Genomic DNA, 21,756 nt, shown 5'->3' with positions numbered 1-21,756 from the left:
TAAACTGTAAAGAAATAAAAAAAACCCATACAATATCATATAAAATTGATGCTAGAAAAGTTCTTTACCTAAACAAAATTGTTGCATTTTTATGAGATCCAGCTGTTGAATACTATATCTGGAAGTATAATTTTGAGGTAATTGTGTTTTACTTGAGTATTTCAATTTTAAACCACTTCATACTTTCACTTCAATACATTTCAGAGGGAAATGTTGCACTTTGGATTTATTTCACAGCTTCGGTTGTTTTTAAGATTAAAACTTTATACACCAGATAATATATGAAATAAGATACAGCATGTCACCAAAAATCAAAGATTTGGGAAAATATCCAGATTTATTTGCTGTCCCTGTACAACATTAACATGCTGCTGACACACCAGTGCTTCACTATTAATCATCTAATAAAGCTGCTGCATTGGTCCTTTTGCTTAATAGATCTGGATGCTTCTTCCACCACTGTCTCCCAGAGATTTGGTTTGTGTATCATTAGGTATTTCTTTGATTTAGAACAACCTTAAAGTTAAACCCAAGTTTAAAGAAAAAAGGAGTAGTTTCGAGAAAGGTACCTGCAGATCCCCATCCATCTATTTTCTATTTATTTATTATCCTCATTAGGGTCACGGGGGCCTGGAGTCTATCCCAGCTGACTGGGCAGGCAGAGGACACCCTGGATAAGTCGCCAGTCTATCACAGGTTCACACTGTAGACAGACAGTCACACTCACATTTACACCTGCAGACAATTTAGAATCACCAACTAACCTCAGCATGTCAGTGAGAACCCATGCTGCACAGGGAGAACATGCACGCTCCACACAGAAAGACCCCAGGCTGAGATTCAAACCTTTGATCTGTAAGGCGACAGTGAGAGTCACTGTTCAACCGCTCGGCCCACTGCAGATTACAAACCATAAAATTTACTGAACTGACAATCGTATTGCAAATCTCTTTTGGATAGCATTTGCCCTAACTACATTAACATCCTTCTGAAGTACAAACACACACAGGCCTTGCAATCTTAAAGATACCAAATGGAAACATTTATTTTATCTTTATACATTTGTGTTTAAACAGCATTATGCTTAAAAAAGAATTACAATCAAGGTTTTATACCGACTTGTCACACAAATGTATCATAAAACAAAACCAAAAATCAGGAATGCACACTAGTATTAAAATCCAATATTTAAAGAACAATACCCCCCTTGCAAACCCTTGTGTTTACGTTAGAATTCAAGTGTGTCTATCTACCTGCTTTTGAGCTCAACCACGTCAATGAACCACATGTGGTAAAAATGGTGACTCCTCTCCAGCTGGCTTGAGCACAGACAGAAGCCCAATACTTTAGATAAAAGTTCCAAACATTACAAGTTGACCAACAAAGAGATATGCCTTTTTCATATATATACATACACGCATATATTTATATATATATATAGAGAGAGATATATATATAAAGTCTCTGCTGTGTAAAATGTTTCAGTCCTGAGAGTTGAAAAGGCAACATAGATCTCAGCTCAGTGCGGTCATCTCGTCCTCCGTTCGCTGCGTTCTGTTTTGTAGAAATCTCACATGGATGTTCCTTCAGTGAGAGCGGCCTTTAAACTGCTGTGCTCTTGGTCCCGATATGCGGCCGCGCAAACTCCACAAAGTCATCGATAAGGACAGGCCACGCTCCTGTGGAAGAAACAAGCAAAAACTGTTACATAACTAAATACGGATGACAGTTATGTTTCAGCTGTATAGTTTCTTTGTCAGTGCTAAGTTTGCTTTGGACATGGTGGTTGTCTTGCAGCTAGCATTAGCATTTAGAGGGGTTTGGAAAGTTTATAAGTATAGTTTCCTTGTCACTTTTTAGCAGAAGTGTCTTGTGTTTAAACTAACAATACTATGAAAACCACAAACATGTTTCTGCACAGCTGAGTGAGGAATTTACAGACCTTCCTCGTCATAATTCGACATGTCGTCCGTGATCATTGTGCTGAAGTCTAGTAAGAGATTCCAAGTGTCCTTAGGAATGGATCTTTTGTGGTGCTCCTGTAAAATATTCACAGCAAAGTTCATAAATGAGAACTTGTACTTGTATGTTTAGAACATGCCAAAAGTGCGACTATTCACTTACAACTAAAAATTTATTCCACAAGTCCAAGAACTTGAAACGTCCAGCCAGCACTAAATTCCAATACGCAATCGCCATTTCTAAATCTGTAAGAAAACCAGACAAAAAGTCGGAACAAATTCAACAGAGCGAACAAACAGCAGATGAGCTACATGGTGAGCATTAAAAAGATTCTTACCCAAACCTTTCTGGCCAGGATTCTTTGCAAAATTAAATGTAAACTGGTAAAAGTCCTTAAATTTCCCATGGTCCTTTAACTCTTGCTCCATCTTTGGCAGCTGCGCTTTCAGTTTGTCTATGCTGTCACACCTGTGGAAGCAAAACTTTTAGAATCCAGTGGACAAAAAACCCTTTGTATGTTAATTAAATGAACTTTTGCTTGTTTAATCGTTAAAATGTATGCATATGTCATTTATTTGTCAAACAGACAATTAACTAACGGGCTTACATCTGACATTTTCAAGCAAAACCCGGAAACTTCACATCTGTAGAGCATTTTTACAAGTATAATGTGATCAAACCACACATTGTTAAATAAATACGTGCACGTATGTACCAAAAACCATGTCAGACATCTCAGACAAACCTTTTAAAGCGCACTCACTTCAAATTAAGTCAACATTTGAATTATAGTGGTCCACTTACTTGTGTTTTGTCTATGAGTTTCTAATGTTAAAGCCCTCCTTCACAGAGAACAGAGGAACAAAGTCTGTTCTCTCTTGCTTGCATCATCTGAAAATACATTCTCACCCCTGTTCTGCCATGCCATCCATGAACTCCTGTTTTGAGAACTCGCACTGCGTTGCTGCTCTGAACTTCCAGGCTATGAGAAGGACACTTATACTGGCCGGGTCCAAACCCAGGTCATCGCAGAACTGCTGAATCCCGTCAATGCCTATCTTGTTGTCGTCATGAGGATCTAAGTCAGAGCACAAAAAAGTGTTTCTACTGATTACTCATTCACAGCCACAGACAACTTTTTTTGGTAATAAGTCATTTTTTAAATCCTACTTCATTTTTTTGCCATGTAATGTGGGATTTATTCCTCTTCGGTCTAGAACAGGGGTGTCAACCTCATTTTAGTTCAGGGGCCACATTCAGCCCAATTTGATGTCAAGTGGGCCGGACCGGTAAAATCAGAACATAATAACCTATAAATACCCACAACTCCAAATTTTCCCTTTGTTTTAGTGCAAAACAGTACATTCTGAAAATGTTCACATTTAAGGAATTATCATTTTACAAAACATCATGAACAACCTGAAATTTCCTAAGAAAAATAAGTTCAATTTCAGCAACATTATGCCTCAGTTTATCATTTACACATTTCAACTCCCAGATCACAGAGTTTCTACAAAGAAACAAAACATTTAGTCACAGGTATCTGGAACCAAATGATCAAGTATTTTACTTTATGATCAAAACGAGAAAAGTTAGACAAAAAAAGGCAAAAAAACAACAAAAGCAAGACAAAATATTACAAAAATCAAATGCAAAATGACAAAAACGTGACACAAAACGGCAAAAAAATGAGACAAACAATGGGAAACAAAACAAAGAGGATACAAAAAGGTTACAAAGCAACAAAAAAATGGACAATCAACAAAAACGAGACCAAAAAAATTACACAAATGACACAAACAAGACCAAAAATAAGAAAGTAAAACAAAAAGTGACAAACAAGACAACAAAAAAGTAGATTAACAACACAAGCGAGACCAAAAAAAACGCAAAACGACACAAATGATACAAAATGACAAAAGTATGAGAGAAACGACAAAAGTCTGACAAAAAAACAAGACGAAATATTACAAAAATGACACACAAAATGACAAAAGAACAACGAGCAATCTAGTATTTTACTTTATGATCAAAACAACCTGTCAAGATCTAGAAATTATTTTAAATTTATAGATTTACAAATTTACAGTTTGCAGTTAATGTCTTCTCTGTAATTTTTATATTTTACAAAGTCGGCCTGCGGGCCGGATTGGACCCTCTGGAGGGCCGGTTTTGGCCCGCAGGCTGCATGTTTGACACCCCTGGTCTAGAAAATCTCCATCAAACTGAAAAATTGAGTTGAGTGTGTAGTGGTGCTTTTTTCCTACCTCTGTATCTGTTATACAGCTGCTCAAGCTTCTTCTTGTCTAAAGCCCCTTTTAGATTTGAAACATAGAGCTCTGGACTCTGGAAAAATTTGTCCGTGGCAACGTCTAGTTTCCAGTCATTCTGTGACAGGCAGGTCACCGCAGTCTTCTCATTGGATTGTGTGAAGATCATAAACTGACGAACTTTATCCTTCTGTGAGGACTTCAGCTTGTTCTGTGCAAAGACAATCACACACACACAAAAAAAATGAACAACTCAGTTGCCATTTCAGACAATTAGGTAAATGTAAGGATCAGACACAACAACATGAAACATACACTACAGTTCAAAAGTTTGATGGCACTTAGAAATGTTCTTATTTTTGAAACAAAAGCAGTTTCCTGAATGAAGATAACATTAAATTAATCAGAAATACAGTCTAGATATTGTTAATGTGGTAAATGACTATTGTAGCTGGAAACAGCTGATTTTTGATGGAATATCTCCATAGGAGTACAGAGGAATATTTCCAGCAACCATCACTCCTGTGTTCTAATGCTACATTGTGTTAGCTAATGGTGTTGAAAGACTACTTGATGATTAGAAAACCCTTGTGCAATTATGTTAGCACATGAATAAAAGTGTGAGTTTTCATGTAACACCTTTTGAATGGTAGTGTATAATTTGTCTGAAGTGTAACTACATTTTTAAGCTCTTTAGAATGTCACATAATGACCACTAAGAGTAGGCAAGTTGTTGACTAAATACAGACTGAACTATGGTGAAGATCATCTCTATCACTGGAGTAAGAGGACTAGCAAAAACAGATTATACTGTCTGTATGGACCAGCATGCAGTGTCATGACCTGTTGCTGTACCAAAAAGTGATCATCTGCCAAAATCTGATTGCTATCCATGGAAGTAATTATACTTTTTTACTCTGTGGACTTGATTATAACCAATTCAGTTGTCCATACTAGTTAAAATAGCTTTAAAGGACAAATTCAACTCCCAAAATGCAGTTTTCCACATACTAAAGTGAGTGCAACTCCTGCACTGCGACTAAAATTTTACTTATGCAATAAAATGACTTTATTTCATTCAACATAAAATCCTCTAGGACTGTTGGAAAAGAGTTAATTTCTGTATTGTGTACATAAAACCCATCTGTAAATCATGTGAATTCCATTCTCACCAAGGATCTCTGACATGCCAGACACATACACCCTAAACATCAGACACTCTACTATAGTGGTACCTATTATCACTCTAAATGTCATGCATCAATATGCTATAAACCGAATATAATGTTCTGGTGACTGTTATTCAGTTACAAGAACATTACAGCTTCACAAAGACACACGAAGCAGCTGTAAACAGACAGAAACTGGGCAAAGGGGCTTTAAAATGAAGCTCACTATCTAATCTAATTAATGAAGTCAAGTAATTTTGACGCATTCACTTTATTTTAATCACAGTGCAGGGACTACAAACACTTTTTGGCAAGTGGAAAACTATATTGCACGAGTTGAATTAGTCCTTTAAAGCTATTCCACTTGTTAAAAACAACTGGATTGGGTATAACGTAACGGGCAGAGCAGGTGAAATAATGACAGACTTGAGTGTAATTGTTTCCACGGACGGTAATCGGGTTTTTGCAGAGGGTCACTTTAAGAACACAACACCTGTAACATTTAAAACACTGTATAAGAAATTAAAATATAAAGCCACGTCGACATTAATCCACGGTTAATGTCACTGCAGAGTGAATATTCCTGTTTGTCAGTTGGCTTGAAAGCTAGCAAGGTTAGCTAACTGAGCGAGTTGGTTAGCTTTACGTGAGCTAGTTAGCAAACGTTGTTAGCTGCGTTAGTTTTGGTTTTAAAAGGCGGATATGAAGTCATCAGATCAGTTCACTGGCTTTATTAATCACTCAGAAGTGGTAGTTAGTGTATAAGGGCTCTGTTTGTGTTTGCACAAAAGAACAAGGCTAAAAAAGAGTAATTTCTCACCATGTTTGTCTCTGCCGGACTCCCTCTCCTCCCATCCAGCTGGCTTCTTCTTCTAGTTTGACGTTTATTGGCAGTGGAGGCGCTGCTGCTTTACCGCCACCTAGTGGTTAGAGTGAAAATCACAGCGCTCTGTATGGAGAACTATGAGTAAAACAACAAAAAAATGTGTTAAACTGTATTTAAATCAGCAGAAAACACAGTAATTTTTACAGATATTTGTTGTAGTTTCAAAGAAAAAATATGATATCTTGATATTAACGTCTAAAGAAAATGGCAAATCATTTTTAACTTTAAGCTGTTGCATAGATTTTCACAGTTTTATTACAGATGATAGATAGATAGATAGATAGATAGATAGATAGATAGATAGATAGATAGATAGATAGATAGATAGATAGATAGATAGATAGATAGATAGATAGATAGATAGATACTTTATTAATCCCAGGGGAAATTCAAGGTAAAATTCATGGTAAAATCACAAGGGGGGAAAAAATTCACATTTTAAACCTTAAAAATAGAAAATTACAAATAATCATTTGTTTTGCACACTGCTTAACTGTTATATTAAACTTTTTTAACTGCATTTAAACAAAAGACACACAATTTTACAGATATGTGATGTCATTTGAGAAATTATACATATTAAAGGTTTAAAAAAGGGGGATTTTTTTTTGTCAACTGTTTATGTATAGATACTCATTGTATTGGTAAATTACCGATCATATCTAGTAAAATTAAAGAAAAAATGTTAAAGGTATTAATTTACATGCTGACACCAATAAATAAATAACAGGAAAAATTGCACATAATGTCCATTTTAAAAAGCTGTATTTTTACAAACAGTAATTCATTCTTTTACATTGTGTGGCTATAAAACTACACAGTTTTACTTTATTTAAATCAGATAAATGTTATTATTTTATTTCTTTTTGTTATATTTACCAATTTTACAGTTTTTGTGCCACAGTATTCCACTCTTTTTAACGTTTGTTTGTTTTTTTTTTTTGTTTTTTTTAAAATCGGGAGTAGAGATGCTCCGGTGAGATTTTTAAATGATCAGGAAGATAGAATAAAGTTTTAGTATGATCTATTCCACTAAACCATAAATGACGGTTATTAAATCATGTTTTAGACAAACTAATTTGATGGAGAGGATGCGAGTTTTTAAATACTGGACATTCTGACTCCAGCCTGCAGGCGGCAGTAAAACGCAAACTCACCACCGCCAATAAACCTGAAACCAGAAGAAGAAGAGTGTCGGCGCTACTAGACGTCTCTCTGGATGTTCAGATCTGCCCTGCAAACATTGGAGAACAAATGGAGGTCGTACAGACACAGGTTTGTTCCCTGGATGCTTCTGAACTTGTCTAAAAATGAGAAAACTCTGCGGCAGGTGACGGAGCGCTGCAAGGACAAGCTGGTTCCGGATGTGGAGGTTTCTGAGAGTCTGCTGAGGCTCTTCAGGCTGCTGATCCTCAGTCATGGGGCTGATCACAGGCACATCCTGGCAGCACAGACTCACCTTCCTCCTCAGGTGACCAGAGGTGAGCAGCAGCAGGGAGGAAGCCCTCAGGAGGTCATGTTCCAGTCTCTGGGCTTCAGCATCGACCGCAGGCCCAGCTCCTTACCTCAGGCAGGGACCGGAGTGTTTGTCACCAAAGGGTTTGTACCCCAAGGAGCCACAGTTGCCATGTATCCAGGCACCGTCTACCAGCCCTATGAGCCCATTCTGCTGCAGTCCATCAGAAACCCCTTTGTGTTCAGGTGCATTGACGGCATCCTGGTTGATGGAAATGATAGAAGCATCTCCAGGATGGTGTTCAGGTCCTGCAGTGGCAGAGACAGACTGGGTCCTTTCCTGATGAGCGACACCAGCTGGCTGACGGACGCTCCTCTGAACCCCCTCGCTGTGGGTCAGTATGTGAACAACTGCTCCAACGAAAGGGCCGCCAACGTCTGCTACCAGGAGTTTGACGTGCCGGACAGGTTTCCCATCGAGCTGCGACAGTTTGTCCCCAACGTCAACTACAGCCAGGACACCCAGAGGCCTCTACGCTGTGTGGTGCTGGTGTCCCTCAGAGACATTACAGCAGGGGAGGAACTCTTCTCCAACTACTACACCATCGTGCATTAAAAGCAGCTCACACTCCAACTGAAAACAATCCATTGTTGAAATTCAAACTGTGTTATCACTGGGTTTAAAGGGGGAGAGGAGGGGAGGTCATTGCTTTCTTTGTACACTCAGGAAGACACTGGAATAAAGTCCGCACCACAATCCTTTCATGACTGTTCGACTTTTTTACAGCAGTCTCATTTAAAAATCCACTTTACAGAGAACAGAGGAGAGAGAACAAAGTTTCCTTTCATCTGAAAATGCATTCAGGTCAGGCCATGAAAACCTGTTCTGAGAACTCACACTGTGTTGCTTCCAGTCTGTGACGAGGAAACAAACACAGATGATCACAGACGAGCTGGTGGTGACACATGATCATAATGAACATAAAAAAAACATTTATTTTTTTACTTTTAATAAAAATGTGCGCAAGATATATCTCATCGTCTTCAAAAGTCCCTCAATTATATATTGACCCAGATAATATCTAGTAAAATGAGAACAAACGTAAGTAATGTCCATATTAAAAATCTGTAGATTTACAAATGACAATAATTTGACCCTAATAGAAAAAAATTGTGTAATTTTACAGATTTTCTGTGGTTTGTTCAATTAAATATAGTATCTACTAAAACCACTGACAAAGTATTAATTTACATATTGACTAGAAAAAAACAGTAAACAGTTTCCACATCAAATATCTATATTTTTACAAATACTAACTTGTTTCTTTACAATCTGTGACTGTAAAATTCTGATTTTCTGTGTTTACATCTGCAAAAAAAATATAATTATTCTACAGAAATTTGCCATTATTTTCACAATTTTTAAACTGCTTTTTAACTTATCTTTTTCTGCAGCCTTGCTGCCACATTTTCACATTTTTCATGTGATCCAGTTCTTGTCCAGTGCAGGATTGAGTGCTTAAATAGCTGAGTTTGCTCACATACAGGGATCCAGAAGGGAGAGGAGATAATCTGCAGACGTATTTAAACCATGTCTAAACCAGAACAACGATGCAGCTTCTCCAATTATCAAGCAGTTGAAACTTGAAGAACAGAGAGGCAATACAGAAAGAAACTGTTAACTGGACTAAATTGAATTCTTCATACAACAAAAGCACAAGAAGTCGAAGGAAAACTGGAGAAAACAAGCAAATAAACATCTTCTTGTTCCTAGAAGATATTTCCAGCTCCTCAATAGAGCTACAATCACTCTGAGCACATCCACATGTTTGACCTGCTGTCTTCTAGCAAATACTCCCAATAAAACTCAGAACCGCCACAGGCTATTTCCTTCCCAGAACTGTTTGTACACAGAATTCCAACAAGCAGCGACAACTCCCTGCACAGTTCTTGTGCAATCATTTTCAATCACACTTGTGCAGTAATAACAGTATGATAAGCAACATTATACTACGTCCAGGTTCTAGATTTGAAAGAGTTTTTATGGTGAACATCAAGTCTTGCTTTATCTTAACATGCTCATATGGTGTTTTTATTAGAAGCTGGGGGAAAAAATATTAGTAAAATAAGCAGTAAGTGCCATGAATGTCCATTTCCATTCTTGTGAGCTTGCAGGGTGGAGCTTTCTGTGTCAATATACTTCTTCACAATCAGTTTATATGTATGACTAACTTGCTCCAATATTCCAAGTAGTTTTACAGTATGCTCGAGCTGCAGCTGCACATTCAAGAGAAAGCCATAATGTAGAGTTACTTCTAAGCTGTTTTCAGGCAGAAAGGAATTATTTTCACAGAAGAAGTTTTAAGTGATAAATTAACAAACACAGCGACAATTAATTCACTCATTTTGGTTATTATTTTAGAGTCTTTTTTTTTCTTAGATTGCCTTTTCTGTGTCTCTCAATGAACCCATTTGTAATATTTTGTTGTATTCTGCAGAATACAGTGACAATAAGGACCTTCTGTTTCTATTCTATTTTAATTCAGTTCATATTGATATGGAGTTATTCAGCAGGTAGTGGAATTTTACTTCGTAATGTGTCAAGAAGGAAAAAAAAACTCTTGACAGCAGCTGATTAAGCAGTTGCTGAAAAGACAGGTTTGCCCAACCAATCAGGTTTCTTGACAATGTGCAATGTTCAAGGTGTGTCTGCCTCTTTCACAATATGCAGCAGTTACAAATGAGAGGGATTATATGCTTGATCCTGTTACGTTTTAAAACCAGCCTCCAGCAGACAGAGAGAATGGAGTAAGCAGCAGTGATGTCATTGCACGTCATTAGGGCACAACTATGACTGTTTTATGAATAATTTGGATGAGAGATTTTACAAAAGTTTGAAAAAAAGAACTCTAGATCTATTCATTCATCTGACACCCTGACTGTGCATCAACAACTTTTGGATGTTATTGTACTGTTTGTAAAAGTCTGATCTGTTCAGTAAAATCTAAATATTTCTCTGTCACATCAGTTTTTCAACTACAGTTTTTCATTTCACAGTCTCACAGCAGGATATCTGCAGCAGTGGAATTTCTGTGTGTGTGGATGTTTCCCCTTAACTACATATTGTGGAATCTAATCACTGAAGTAACTAACAAAATGTGACAGCAGGTAATTGAGCAGCAGTAAAAAAACACATTTTTATTGTTTTATCGTAAGTCGCTTTAGTTAGATGTTCTTAAAGCATCTTCCTTAGACCTTTGTTGTTGTTTTTTTGCCTCTTGTTAGGGAGCACTGAACAACAGCTCTGAGCTGCATTTATTGTTCTCTGCATCACAAAGCCCCTTTGATCACTATTTTATATGCAGTGATGAATGATTCTTTTTTACATCTTGTAGCATGTAGCTCAGACCTTTGTAGTATTTTTCTTTTTTTTTTTAGCTCAAAGAGAATTTAAAACTTTAGTTGATAGAGATGCACACAGACCTGTTAGTGGAGCTGTAGTTTAGTTTGTTGCTTCCAGCTCTTTGCAGGAGTCTTTCTTCTGAGTTTATTTCTTACCTGCAGCATCAGACAGCAGCAGGATTCGCGCGAGCATCTATAAAACACAACACAGTGGTAACATCATTAACTAACAACACATTAAAGAACAATAAACACTATGGAGGTTGGAGGTCTACATGTAGCTCCAGAATCAGAGAGAACGAAACACAAACTACAGGAGGCAAAGTTAGAGACATGCAGTAGTGTTGATTTCATCATACTGTGTTGAGATGTTGGCCAACACTATCATGTACTTCATTACTGCGTGACTGCTGAATTGTGTGATCAGCAACCAGTGTCTTGTTTCCTGTTTGTCACACCTCATTATGCATCTAAGGTAATTAGTAACCGTCCCTGTAAAATGAGAAACCAAAATACATACATGGTTCTCGCATATCCTCTATTCTCCAACATCATAACAGAATTCCTGAAATTCAGATATGTCTTCTGTTTTTGTGTGTCACCCCATGGTTTTCATCTCCCCATCTTGCAGCACCTATGAACAGTTTCTGGATATGTCCAGACCCCAAAAAGGCCTCTGTTCAGTCCCCAATTCGGAAAGTTAACTTATGGACCAAAGGTGCGTCAGATACACAGACACTGCAGCATTAATTCTCTAAAGCTCCTGTTATAGAATGATTTCATGGTGTTCTGGAGGTAAATCTCCTCCATCACTCTCCTACATTAAAGTCTCTGTATTGAAATGAGCCTGTGCCGGCCTCACACGAACCCTCTTCCCCAAAATGTTGCACAACCTTGTCAGGCGGAGTTTTGACCTGTCAGAGACACTGTAGCAGCCCCGCCACCCAACATTACTGCAATATCCTTCCGCCGGGGAAAATAGTCTCAAACTATTTTCACGTTTTATCGCTTAATGGAATATATAGTCGTCTACATAAAATAGTATATTAAATTCAGTGCGTTTCAAACATTAAGTCATTGAACTGAGACTCGATTGTCAACCAAACCAGGCGTTCCGTCCATCAGTGAAAATAGTCCGGCTGCATAAAGGCAGTCGGCATCGCCATCAGCGATCTTTCCAGTCGCATGCTGAGGTTGGGTACGGATCATGTCTTGCGATTCTGCTGATTACAACAGGTAAAAATGTCGATTTTTATAATTTTTTAAAAACATTACTAGAGATTTGTTCGTACTAAAACGTGTGCCGCTGGGCTGAACCCCATATTATGCCGAATTAGTGATTAACTAGCTAGTTAGGCCACAGCCGAGATGATCTGGGTGCTAAGAGTTAGCTTTGCGGCTACACCGTTATTCCGAACTGCCGTTGGAAGCCATTTGGATTTAATGAGCTTAATTTTTGTCAGAGCTAATGTAAAACTCATCAGGAGGTGGCTGTGTTCATTAAACGGCTTATTGGTGTCGTGACCATCGGTTGTCTTGAGCCAGAGGAGCCGTTGGGCCAGGCTACATCTCGGCCTAATTCTCAGCAGTAGCCGCCGTTGGCAGCACAGGCCCAACTGGCCGACATATTGGCTAACGCTGAGTGAAGCGGAGCTCCATGTTGAGAAATGCAGAAGGTGAACCGATGAGATTCGTGAGCCTTTTGGGACGTTTAAGAGTTGTCGTGAAGCACAGTGGGCGTGGGAGCCGGTCTGAAGCCTGCCGAGGTTACATAAGCAGGATATTTCTGAGGAGTAGGTATATGAGCCTCGCTCGTGGAATTTGACACGTGCGCCAAGTGGAGCTCCAGACTGTGAAACGGGATCCTCTGGGCGTAACCCGGACCACGACAGACCCACTCACTACACACCTAGCACTGCTCCCGGGCTGTAGGTGACTAAAGTGAGTGAGTAATAGGCGTGTTTTTTTGTCATTAGAGTAGAAGCGGCGGTGTGGACCAGCGTTCACGTGATATGGCACGTGGTGGGAATGACCACTTGAGTGTAGTTAACTGTGTAATAGCTTATCCTCAACACCTGTTTATTCCATTTTCATCCAGACTTTAAGATGTCAAAGTTGACTTGAAGTGAAATTTAACCGGCATCATTTCTTCCCAACAGCTCAAGAGATAGAGACCATGGGGGGCCTGATGGAATGGAGCCTGATGGTGTCATCGAGGTAAATCAGCTGTAGCTGAAAATGTAAGTTCAATATTAATTTAATCTATTATTAATCACTCACAAGCTTCTCCTTGTCAATTCAGAGCAACTGGAATGAGATTACGGACAACTTTGATGATATGAACCTGAAGGAGACCCTTCTCAGGGGAATATACGCTTATGGTTTTGAGAAGCCATCTGCTATTCAACAGAGGGCAATCATCCCTTGCATCAAAGGTACAGAAACTGAATTTAGCTAGACTTGACTTATTTGAATTTGAGTGAAATGATGCTTAACCATCTTTCGGGACTTACCCAACAATGGGGATATTTTTTTCTTCACTGATCACTCAATACGATATCGCTTCATCAGTTGTTAGATTTCTTGTACAGCGACCTTGTTTTTTAACTTAAATGCATATCTCTCCCATTTACCAGTGATATAGTCTGAGGAAATGTTTCTTTACTTAATAATAATCTTTGTCCCTTCGCCATTAGGCTATGATGTCATTGCCCAAGCCCAGTCAGGCACTGGCAAGACGGCCACGTTTGCCATCTCTATTTTGCAGCAGCTGGACATTGAGCAGAAGGAGACTCAGGCTCTGGTTCTGGCTCCCACCAGAGAGCTGGCTCAGCAGGTATGCTGTTCCTGAGGTCACGATAGCCTCAACAGTGTCTCAGACCTAGGCAGCCTACTGAGGACACTGATTCAAATACTAAGGTACCATCTTTTACAAATTTGTCAAAATTCTGCAATTTTGAAAGAGCTTCCGCTTACGATTGGTGTAGTCTCTTTCCATGGCTGCATTGGTCTAAAAGGTGATCTGGCTTCATTGCATTTGTTGTTCTTTGATATATTTTTGTGGAAAACTGTGTGAAATGATGGCATACCATCTTTCGGGACTGACTTGAAATGGAGAGTTCCTTTTACTCTGCTGATCACTTTGAACAGTTTTTCTACACTCTTGAGTTTGCATGCTCCTTGTTGCTAAATGTACCTCTTTATGCTGAACTGGTGTATTTTGTTCCTGCCTCCCCTAATTAGATCCAGAAGGTAATTCTGGCTCTGGGTGACTACATGGGGGCAACCTGCCATGCCTGCATCGGAGGAACCAACCTCCGTAGTGAAATACAGAAGCTCCAGGCTGAGGCCCCTCACATAGTGGTGGGCACACCAGGACGAGTGTACGACATGCTCAACAGGAGACATCTGTGTGAGTATCATAGGCCCTGTTGAGCAGAAGCTTCAGTTTTGGAAATTAACCTGTTTAACAATGCTAGACTTCTAAGACCACATGTCTTTACAGCCCCAAAATGGATCAAGATGTTTGTTCTGGATGAAGCTGATGAGATGTTGAGCCGGGGTTTCAAAGATCAGATCTATGAGATCTTCCAGAAACTGAGCACAAACATTCAAGTAAGCATCTTTCAGATACAAAGCTGACAGATTAAACGTGATTCCCTTCTGCATTAACAGACGTCTGCTAAAATTGTGTGACCCAGATATTCTGTTTCATGCAATAATGCTAGCAGACTTTCACGTGGAAGGAGATTATAAAGCACTGTACTGAAAATGAGATGTGGTCGAACCTCTTTCTTAATGTTCGTTGGCTGCTGTCTCAAGGTGAAGTGCCACAGTTGGGTCTTCATTAAAATGCTTTACCTTTGCAGTGCAGTGTAAGCTTACTTTCTGATCTCATCTCTTGGATCTTGCTCTGACCTGTAGTGTTGTGTTTTCAGGTGGTCCTGCTCTCTGCCACTATGCCAGCTGATGTGCTGGAGGTAACCAAGAAGTTCATGCGAGACCCCATTCGCATCTTGGTGAAGAAGGAAGAGCTTACCCTCGAGGGTATCAAGCAGTTCTACATTAATGTGGAGCGAGAGGTTGGTTCTCTTTAAAGCCTCCAGTTTTGAGTGGGTGAACTCTGAATGTTATAGATACCCTTCTCTTTAAAGCACCCTGCTAAAACCGCAGGAGCCAAGCCTCTCAGGCTTAGCTCATGTGGCCGTGTAAGCATGGGTACACCAGGGAAGGAGAAAAAAGGCACAGTATCGGAAATGAGGCTTGGAGGGACCTCTTTCTTAATGTCCAGTTTCCTTTGTCTCGAGATCCTGTGTTACACATTAGGTGCTCCTTCTTAATTTGGACTTAGATCGGCCTTGCTGCTTGCTTGTGTTCTAACTTGTCAAGTTAATTGATTGTGCATTACATGTGATAACATGTTGTTTTTGATGTTTCTAGGAGTGGAAGCTGGACACTCTGTGTGATCTGTATGAAACTCTGACAATCACCCAGGCTGTCATCTTCCTCAACACCAGGAGAAAAGTCGACTGGTTGACTGAGAAGATGCACGCTAGAGACTTTACTGTCTCTGCTCTGGTATGATACAACCTCTGCCTTCTTAACCCAAAATAATTTGCTCATAGGTTTGTTTCTTTAACACTGCACAGCTTCCTAATTAAAATAATTCTCTGTTCACAGCACGGTGATATGGACCAGAAGGAGCGTGATGTGATTATGAGGGAGTTCAGGTCTGGCTCAAGCAGAGTGTTGATCACTACTGATCTTCTGGTTAGTATGAAGTGAAATAATATCTGAGAAATGTTTAATAAGCTGTGAAGTTAGAACCCCAATTGTTTTTAATCCTGCAACAGTCCTACAATGACCAAGCAGTCAGAACTTTTGGGAGATTAGGGCTCGTTCTCCACAATGGGTTCTTCTATTGTAGGAATCTGTTACTTATACACGGGCGACAATACCATATGTATACTGCTCTAGAAATCTGTCTTTTAGACTTGTAATTGAAATGAATCTTTTTGTTCCTCAGGCTCGTGGGATTGATGTTCAGCAGGTTTCTCTGGTCATTAACTATGACCTTCCTACAAATCGTGAGAATTACATTCACAGGTAAGTTGAAGGATCATATATTGCACCACTATGTGCCTCTGTTACCTCCATAGTCTAACACGTGTCATCCTGGCTCTGCAGAATTGGTCGTGGTGGCCGTTTTGGCAGAAAAGGAGTCGCAATCAACTTCGTCACTGAGGAGGACAAGAGGATTCTTCGGGACATCGAGACATTTTACAATACTACCGTGGAGGAGATGCCTATGAATGTGGCCGACCTGATTTGAGCCCCGAGGTCTTCTTTTTTTTTTTTTTAAACGCAGTGATAGCGATCGTCCACTTGCATTGTGCTTATATTATTCGAGGGGGAAAAAAACTTCTCAATGCTAAAACCTTGGATCAGAATTTTGGTATGTGTTAAAAGCGAGGTGACTTCTATGGTGGTCCCTCTCGGACAGTTGTAGATTCTAACCTCGACAGCCGGCTGGTTGGAGCTACAAAGCCATGGGGTCTGTAAACATGAAGGTCCTTATCAGGTATTTCTTTCCATGTTCAATTAAGATGCGTGTATTCGATGTTCTCCACCATTTAGTAACTTACTTGTGGACTAAAAGGTATAAGTGCTGTATAAAGTCTGCAAATTATGTTATGCTAACATATGTGCGATGTATTGTGGGCCTGCTTAATAGAGGCACTTTGTCATGTTATACTGTAGATTCACTTGCTTTTTGTTATCTTTTGTGAATGTGTTTAATTTAAATGTACCATATTTTTTATCCCACTTGCTATATCAGAATTCCTCACTGGTTGGCCATATTTTGCTGACGTGGTTTTACCCTTACCAGAGTATATTGCTATTTCCCTCCTCCTTGACTACTTTTCAGATTTCCTCCTCCCCAGAATTGTATGAATGTCTTAATAAACAGAAATTGCTGTTAAGTAAACTTGTTTTGTGGAGTGCTGGTGTAGAGTTTGTACTTCACGATGGATGCATGGGGTTATATTCGCTTTTATGTGAGACTTGAGCAAAGAGCAGAGTGACCTGACTGCTTCAAGTAATTGCTGCCATAGAAAATCCTCCCACACATTTCAAATGTAGAAACATGAGTGGATTTTAGAACAGCAGAGAGGAGTTAATGGATGCAGCTGAGGAAAACCTGTGCTGCAGCTCCACCTAGTGGCAAACTAGTGTTAGGACCAAAAGGAACAATACAGTGAAATATGTCCAGAAGTTAAACATTTTCAACAGTATCATCAGTAACTATCAGACACTCTGATGCCCCAAATTTCCAGAATTACGCACTAATGTGTAAATGACTATTTAAAAATTCTCCCACTTGAACACATGAAAAATAGACTGGAAAAGCAAATATTAATTTTGAGTAGTCAGAGAAAAAGCATCTCTTAATTCTTATAAACAGGTGCTTTTACTTATTTTAAACCACTTCTATGTCTAAATAAACTACAGAAATCAGCACTATCCTATAAACATCATTTGGTAAACACCAAATGGGTCATTCCAGAATCTGAGGACATTAGGGCTTCAAAATTTTGGAAAAATAAATCTCTTTTACAATTTCCTGCTCCATATTAATAATAGGAAATAAACTATCAAAGTTTTGTTGTTTGATAACCCTACTCTAATCACAGTAACAGGGTTGCTAATCCATGCTAGATATTTAGCTAGCTGTTACTGCTGACCAAGAGGACAAACTTACTGATGGAAAACAGTCAAAAGAATTAGTCTGATCCTGATACTAAGAGGTAGAGTGAGACATTCAATCAAGGCTGACATTGGTATGACAAACAGGAGAGGACATAGCTTTGCTCTACCCATTCTTTAGGAAAACTGATTATGTAAACGACAAAAACAAGACATAAAATGACAGGAAGGTTACAAAATGATAGAAACAAGCCAAAACGACAAAAATGAGACACAATGACAAAAACAAGACACAAAAGGACAGAAACTTGACAAAATGACAAATACAAGACAGAAAACGACAAATGAGACACAAAATGACAAAAACAAGACATGAAACAACAAAAACAAGACAGAAAACAGAAATAGGACACAAAATGACAAAAACGACAAAAACAAGAGAATATGACAGAAATGAGACACAAAATGATAAAAACAAGACAGAAATGAGACACAAAATTACAAAAATGTCATCAACAGGTTATGCTAACATGTGGGACACACGTTCCATCAATAATTATTATATAAAATATTATGTTGATTAAACTTTTTTTATTTGGTACTTTAAAAAATATTTTCATTCTTTTTTCTTATTTTTTTCTATTTGGTCTCAGGACAAGTAAATTTCCACAACAACTGCATGTTTTAGTGTTTTATACATGGATTATTTGAAATTTGATGAGTGGGACGTAAAACGTCCTCCAATCCTGGAATGACCCAAATACTGTAAAGTGACCAGTGACTGGTTTTTACTCATTTAGGTTATTTCCAGTCTGTTTCTATATGTGATTCTGTGAAATTACCTACACTAGAGAAATCTGCAATATTTTAGCTGAATATAGCAGCTTGCTTTTTAGCAAGTAACTGTGTACACTAAAAGCATTGACAGTTAAAACAACTAAGTGATATTAGATCATGTTTTGAAACTCAGTGTCAATTCAAATTACCTCAAGTGGCAGGATTTGGGGGCTGGATGACAAAAAAACAAGAAAAACCACTACTTTCCAGTGCAGCAAAAACAAAATGAGACTGCATGACAGTAAATTTGTCATGCAATCACCTTTGATGCAGGTTTTACCACTGTTATTGTTTCCGTACAGGAAAGAGTGTGGTGAAGGAACTGAACAGAACTAGCACAGAGTTGATGTGATGCAGGACTGGATTCAGCATTTTACTGCTGTAAAGTCTAAGAAGACAAATATCAGTTTTTCTACAATACTTCTTTCACTCCATGTGTTCTTCTTTCTTGTCCTACATTACCCACAATGCAGCACAAATGCTAAGACTTGAGTCAAGCGGTTTTATACAACATGTTTGTTGTAGCAAACCCTTTTCATAAAGAATGTAACATGGAATCACAACATACCGTATCATTATCAAGACTGACAATGTTATGAAAATATGAAAAATAGAAGAGAGGACATAGCTTTGCTCTTCTCATTCTCTTGGAAAACTGTTTGATGACGTAAATTACAAAAACAAGACACAAAATGACAAAAACAAGACACAAAATTACAAAAACAAGACACAAAAGCGACAAAAACAAGACAAAACAACAAAAACGAGACACAAAGCGACAAAAACAAGACAGAAAATGACAAAAGCAAGACACAAAACACCAAAAACAAGACACAAAATGACAAAAACAAGACATCACAAAACAAGACAAAACAACAAAAACGAGACACAAAATGACAAAAACAAGACATAAAATGACAAAAACAAGACACAACATGACAAAACAAGACTAAACAAAATGAGACACAAAATGACAAAAACTAGACACAAGATGACAAAAACAAGACATAAAATGACAAAAACAAGACATAAAACAACAAAAACAAAATAGAAAACAACAGAAATGAGACATAAAATTATAAAAACAAGACACAAAACAACAAAAACAAGACAGACCGACAGAAACAAGACATAAAAAGACAAGAACAAGACACAAAACAACAAAAAAAAGACAATATTTTGTACACCTCATATCTTCGTTAGGGGGCAGTCTATGTTTGAGCTGATGGGGTCCTTTCATTGTGGTGAGGAGGCTGCTGCTGCTGATCATGATTTCACTGGAGGTGGGCTGTACTGATCTGAGAGTGCAGACACTAAAAAGAGCATGAGAGAGCTAATAGCTGATTAAACAAATGTTTTGTGATCATGACACACACACAGACACACACACACACACACACACACACACACACATATTTTAAATGATTAGTTTTTATTATTTAGATATAAATATGCTATGTTATTTTTGCTCATTTTTTGATATTTGGGTTTTACAGGATTAAATTTGAATAAAATTGGAGAACAAAAATGGAACAGCTGTGTCACCTCTTTATTTTAACTTCACAGCTTCATTTTTGTCTTCTAACCTCAGTAAAATCAAATGCAACCAGTCATTTTGACACAAATATGAGTTCAGCTGCTAGCGACTAGTTGGTTATAGCTGCTTCCTCTATCTCAACATTCTTACTTAATAAAACTTAATAAAACTTAATAAAAAGAACACAATCAAAACAATTTTTGAATAAGCTCTTTTTATTATTGTTTAGCTAATTAGAAAGTGGTTGTTATTAAATGCTGACGGTTATTTAGTTGACATTTTAGTGATATCCAGTCATTTTTTTATTAATAAATGATTGTTTCCATAATAAATAATTATGGATTTTGTAAAGACATCATAATGACCATAAAAAACTTTGTTTTTTGTTGTTTTCTTACTTTTAATAAAAATGTATACAAGACATATCCCATGGACTTCAAAAGTCTCATGACCCATATGCAAATGTTATAAACAAGTACTGATATGTTTAAATGAGAGGTTGAGAAAATCACAATTCAAATTCTTCTAATTAATATTGTTATTCCTGTTGTATTTATACTGTAATAGTCCAGCAATTATGTGTATATGCATGTACATTGCATAGTTTTAGTGAAATAACATAGCTCTAGAAACACAAGAAAAACGCTGAAAAAAATATAGAGAAACAAAAAGAAGCCTGGCAGACTTTTTCCCCTCAGCACGCTGTGTGGTTAACTAGCGGTTATAACTGATGAGAGGTGTGTTAGAGTCAGACGCACACACAGGATGCTCACTTCACTTCGTCAGTCATCTTGCAAGAACACACCGTGCACAAACGATACCGCTAAAATCCCACCCACTCACCAGACCGTCGCTTTTTGAAGTCCTCTCACAGGTCTTCGGTTTCTAGACAGAGACAGATGTGTAAAATTGATTTAAATTCACCTTTAAACACCTTTAATCTGTTGACTTGGATTCCTGTCGTGTAATTTCGTGTTCTCCTAGCTTATCTGCCAAAGTCTGTAGGAAGTTATTTGTTACTTATCTGTGGCTGCATCAGTAAAGGCTGATGATGAACACTACCAGTCAAAAGTTGGGACACACCTTCTCCATCAATGGTTTTTATTTAATCATTTTATACATTGCAGATCAATACTGAAGACATCAAAACTATAAAAGAACACATATGGAATTATGTTGTAAACAAAAAGTGTTGCTCTTCGGATTTAATCTGCAATGTAGAAAATAATATAATAAATAAAAAGCATTGAATGAGAAGGTCTGTCCAAACTTCTGACATTTGACACTACCAGGAATATGTCATTTTGCTCTTTAGCCTATAAGTGAGTCATTTCACATTCAAACTGTTGAGCCGGATGTGGTGAAACAATATCGCTTAGATGCTCCTTTGCTGAACATATGCATCAAAACATATAGTATAATTACATTTTTGAAATTTAAAATGTCAATAAAAATATTTCTAGATATATATGTAAAAAAAACAAAAAGCAAAAACATAATCAGTTCAGAAGTAATGACTATTTTTGTCTT

The 21,756-nt window shown here is 38.0% G+C and overlaps 3 protein-coding genes and 4 non-coding genes across 7 annotated transcripts; 6 read left to right on the top strand and 1 right to left on the bottom strand.

Annotated features, from left to right (window-relative positions):
• Window positions 1-1,020: 1,020 nt before the first annotated feature.
• On the bottom strand, window positions 1,021-6,375 carry dcun1d1 (DCN1, defective in cullin neddylation 1, domain containing 1 (S. cerevisiae)). The gene is made up of 7 exons (XM_023289648.3): window positions 6,222-6,375; window positions 4,230-4,443; window positions 2,872-3,040; window positions 2,300-2,430; window positions 2,125-2,207; window positions 1,943-2,039; window positions 1,021-1,679 (listed from the first exon to the last, which is right to left on the bottom strand). The coding sequence occupies exons 1-7, from the start codon at window positions 6,222-6,224 to the stop codon at window positions 1,603-1,605; spliced, it is 774 nt and encodes a 257-aa protein (XP_023145416.1). The 5' UTR covers window positions 6,225-6,375; the 3' UTR covers window positions 1,021-1,602.
• A 1,097-nt stretch (window positions 6,376-7,472) lies between these two features.
• On the top strand, window positions 7,473-8,501 carry setd9 (SET domain containing 9). Its single transcript, XM_023289647.3, has one exon. The coding sequence runs from the start codon at window positions 7,507-7,509 to the stop codon at window positions 8,356-8,358; it is 852 nt and encodes a 283-aa protein (XP_023145415.1). The 5' UTR covers window positions 7,473-7,506; the 3' UTR covers window positions 8,359-8,501.
• A 3,777-nt stretch (window positions 8,502-12,278) lies between these two features.
• eif4a2 (eukaryotic translation initiation factor 4A, isoform 2) lies at window positions 12,279-17,133 on the top strand. Its single transcript, XM_023289640.3, has 11 exons — window positions 12,279-12,380; window positions 13,304-13,361; window positions 13,447-13,579; window positions 13,841-13,980; window positions 14,388-14,556; window positions 14,650-14,759; window positions 15,083-15,226; window positions 15,585-15,722; window positions 15,825-15,914; window positions 16,171-16,250; window positions 16,332-17,133. Exons 1-11 carry the CDS (start codon window positions 12,352-12,354, stop codon window positions 16,474-16,476), a joined length of 1,236 nt encoding a protein of 411 aa, XP_023145408.1. The 5' UTR covers window positions 12,279-12,351; the 3' UTR covers window positions 16,477-17,133.
• On the top strand, window positions 13,622-13,694 carry LOC111581483 (small nucleolar RNA SNORD2). Its single transcript, XR_002747259.1, has one exon. It is a non-coding gene; the product is annotated as a small nucleolar RNA SNORD2 (small nucleolar RNA).
• Window positions 14,215-14,287, top strand: LOC111581482 (small nucleolar RNA SNORD2). Its single transcript, XR_002747258.1, has one exon. It is a non-coding gene; the product is annotated as a small nucleolar RNA SNORD2 (small nucleolar RNA).
• LOC111581481 (small nucleolar RNA SNORA81) lies at window positions 14,803-14,982 on the top strand. Its single transcript, XR_002747257.2, has one exon. It is a non-coding gene; the product is annotated as a small nucleolar RNA SNORA81 (small nucleolar RNA).
• On the top strand, window positions 15,284-15,467 carry LOC111581480 (small nucleolar RNA SNORA81). Its single transcript, XR_002747256.2, has one exon. It is a non-coding gene; the product is annotated as a small nucleolar RNA SNORA81 (small nucleolar RNA).
• Window positions 17,134-21,756: the final 4,623 nt, after the last annotated feature.

This window comes from Amphiprion ocellaris, chromosome 10 (assembly GCF_022539595.1).
Source record: "Amphiprion ocellaris isolate individual 3 ecotype Okinawa chromosome 10, ASM2253959v1, whole genome shotgun sequence".
In the NCBI taxonomy this organism is placed as follows: Eukaryota; Metazoa; Chordata; class Actinopteri; family Pomacentridae; genus Amphiprion; species Amphiprion ocellaris.
The sequence above is the reverse complement of the archived record's forward strand: the minus strand, read 5'-3'. Positions and strand labels throughout refer to the sequence as shown.

What these genes read in the sequence shown, in the direction of transcription:
- dcun1d1 (XM_023289648.3), bottom strand. An exon ending in GCTGTATAACAGATACAGAG is followed by an intron (nt 3,041 to 4,229) that starts GTAGGAAAAAAG and finishes GCTCTGACTTAG; the next exon opens with ATCCTCATGACGACAACAAG. An exon ending in TCCTGGCCAGAAAGGTTTGG is followed by an intron (nt 2,208 to 2,299) that starts GTAAGAATCTTT and finishes GTTTTCTTACAG; the next exon opens with ATTTAGAAATGGCGATTGCG.
- setd9 (XM_023289647.3), top strand. Translation starts at nt 7,507, where the DNA reads ATGTTCAGATCTGCCCTGCAAACATTGGAGAACAAATGGAGGTCGTAC.
- eif4a2 (XM_023289640.3), top strand. Translation starts at nt 12,352, where the DNA reads ATGTCTTGCGATTCTGCTGATTACAACAG. An exon ending in GATTCTGCTGATTACAACAG is followed by an intron (nt 12,381 to 13,303) that starts GTAAAAATGTCG and finishes TCTTCCCAACAG; the next exon opens with CTCAAGAGATAGAGACCATG. An exon ending in TGATCACTACTGATCTTCTG is followed by an intron (nt 15,915 to 16,170) that starts GTTAGTATGAAG and finishes TTTGTTCCTCAG; the next exon opens with GCTCGTGGGATTGATGTTCA.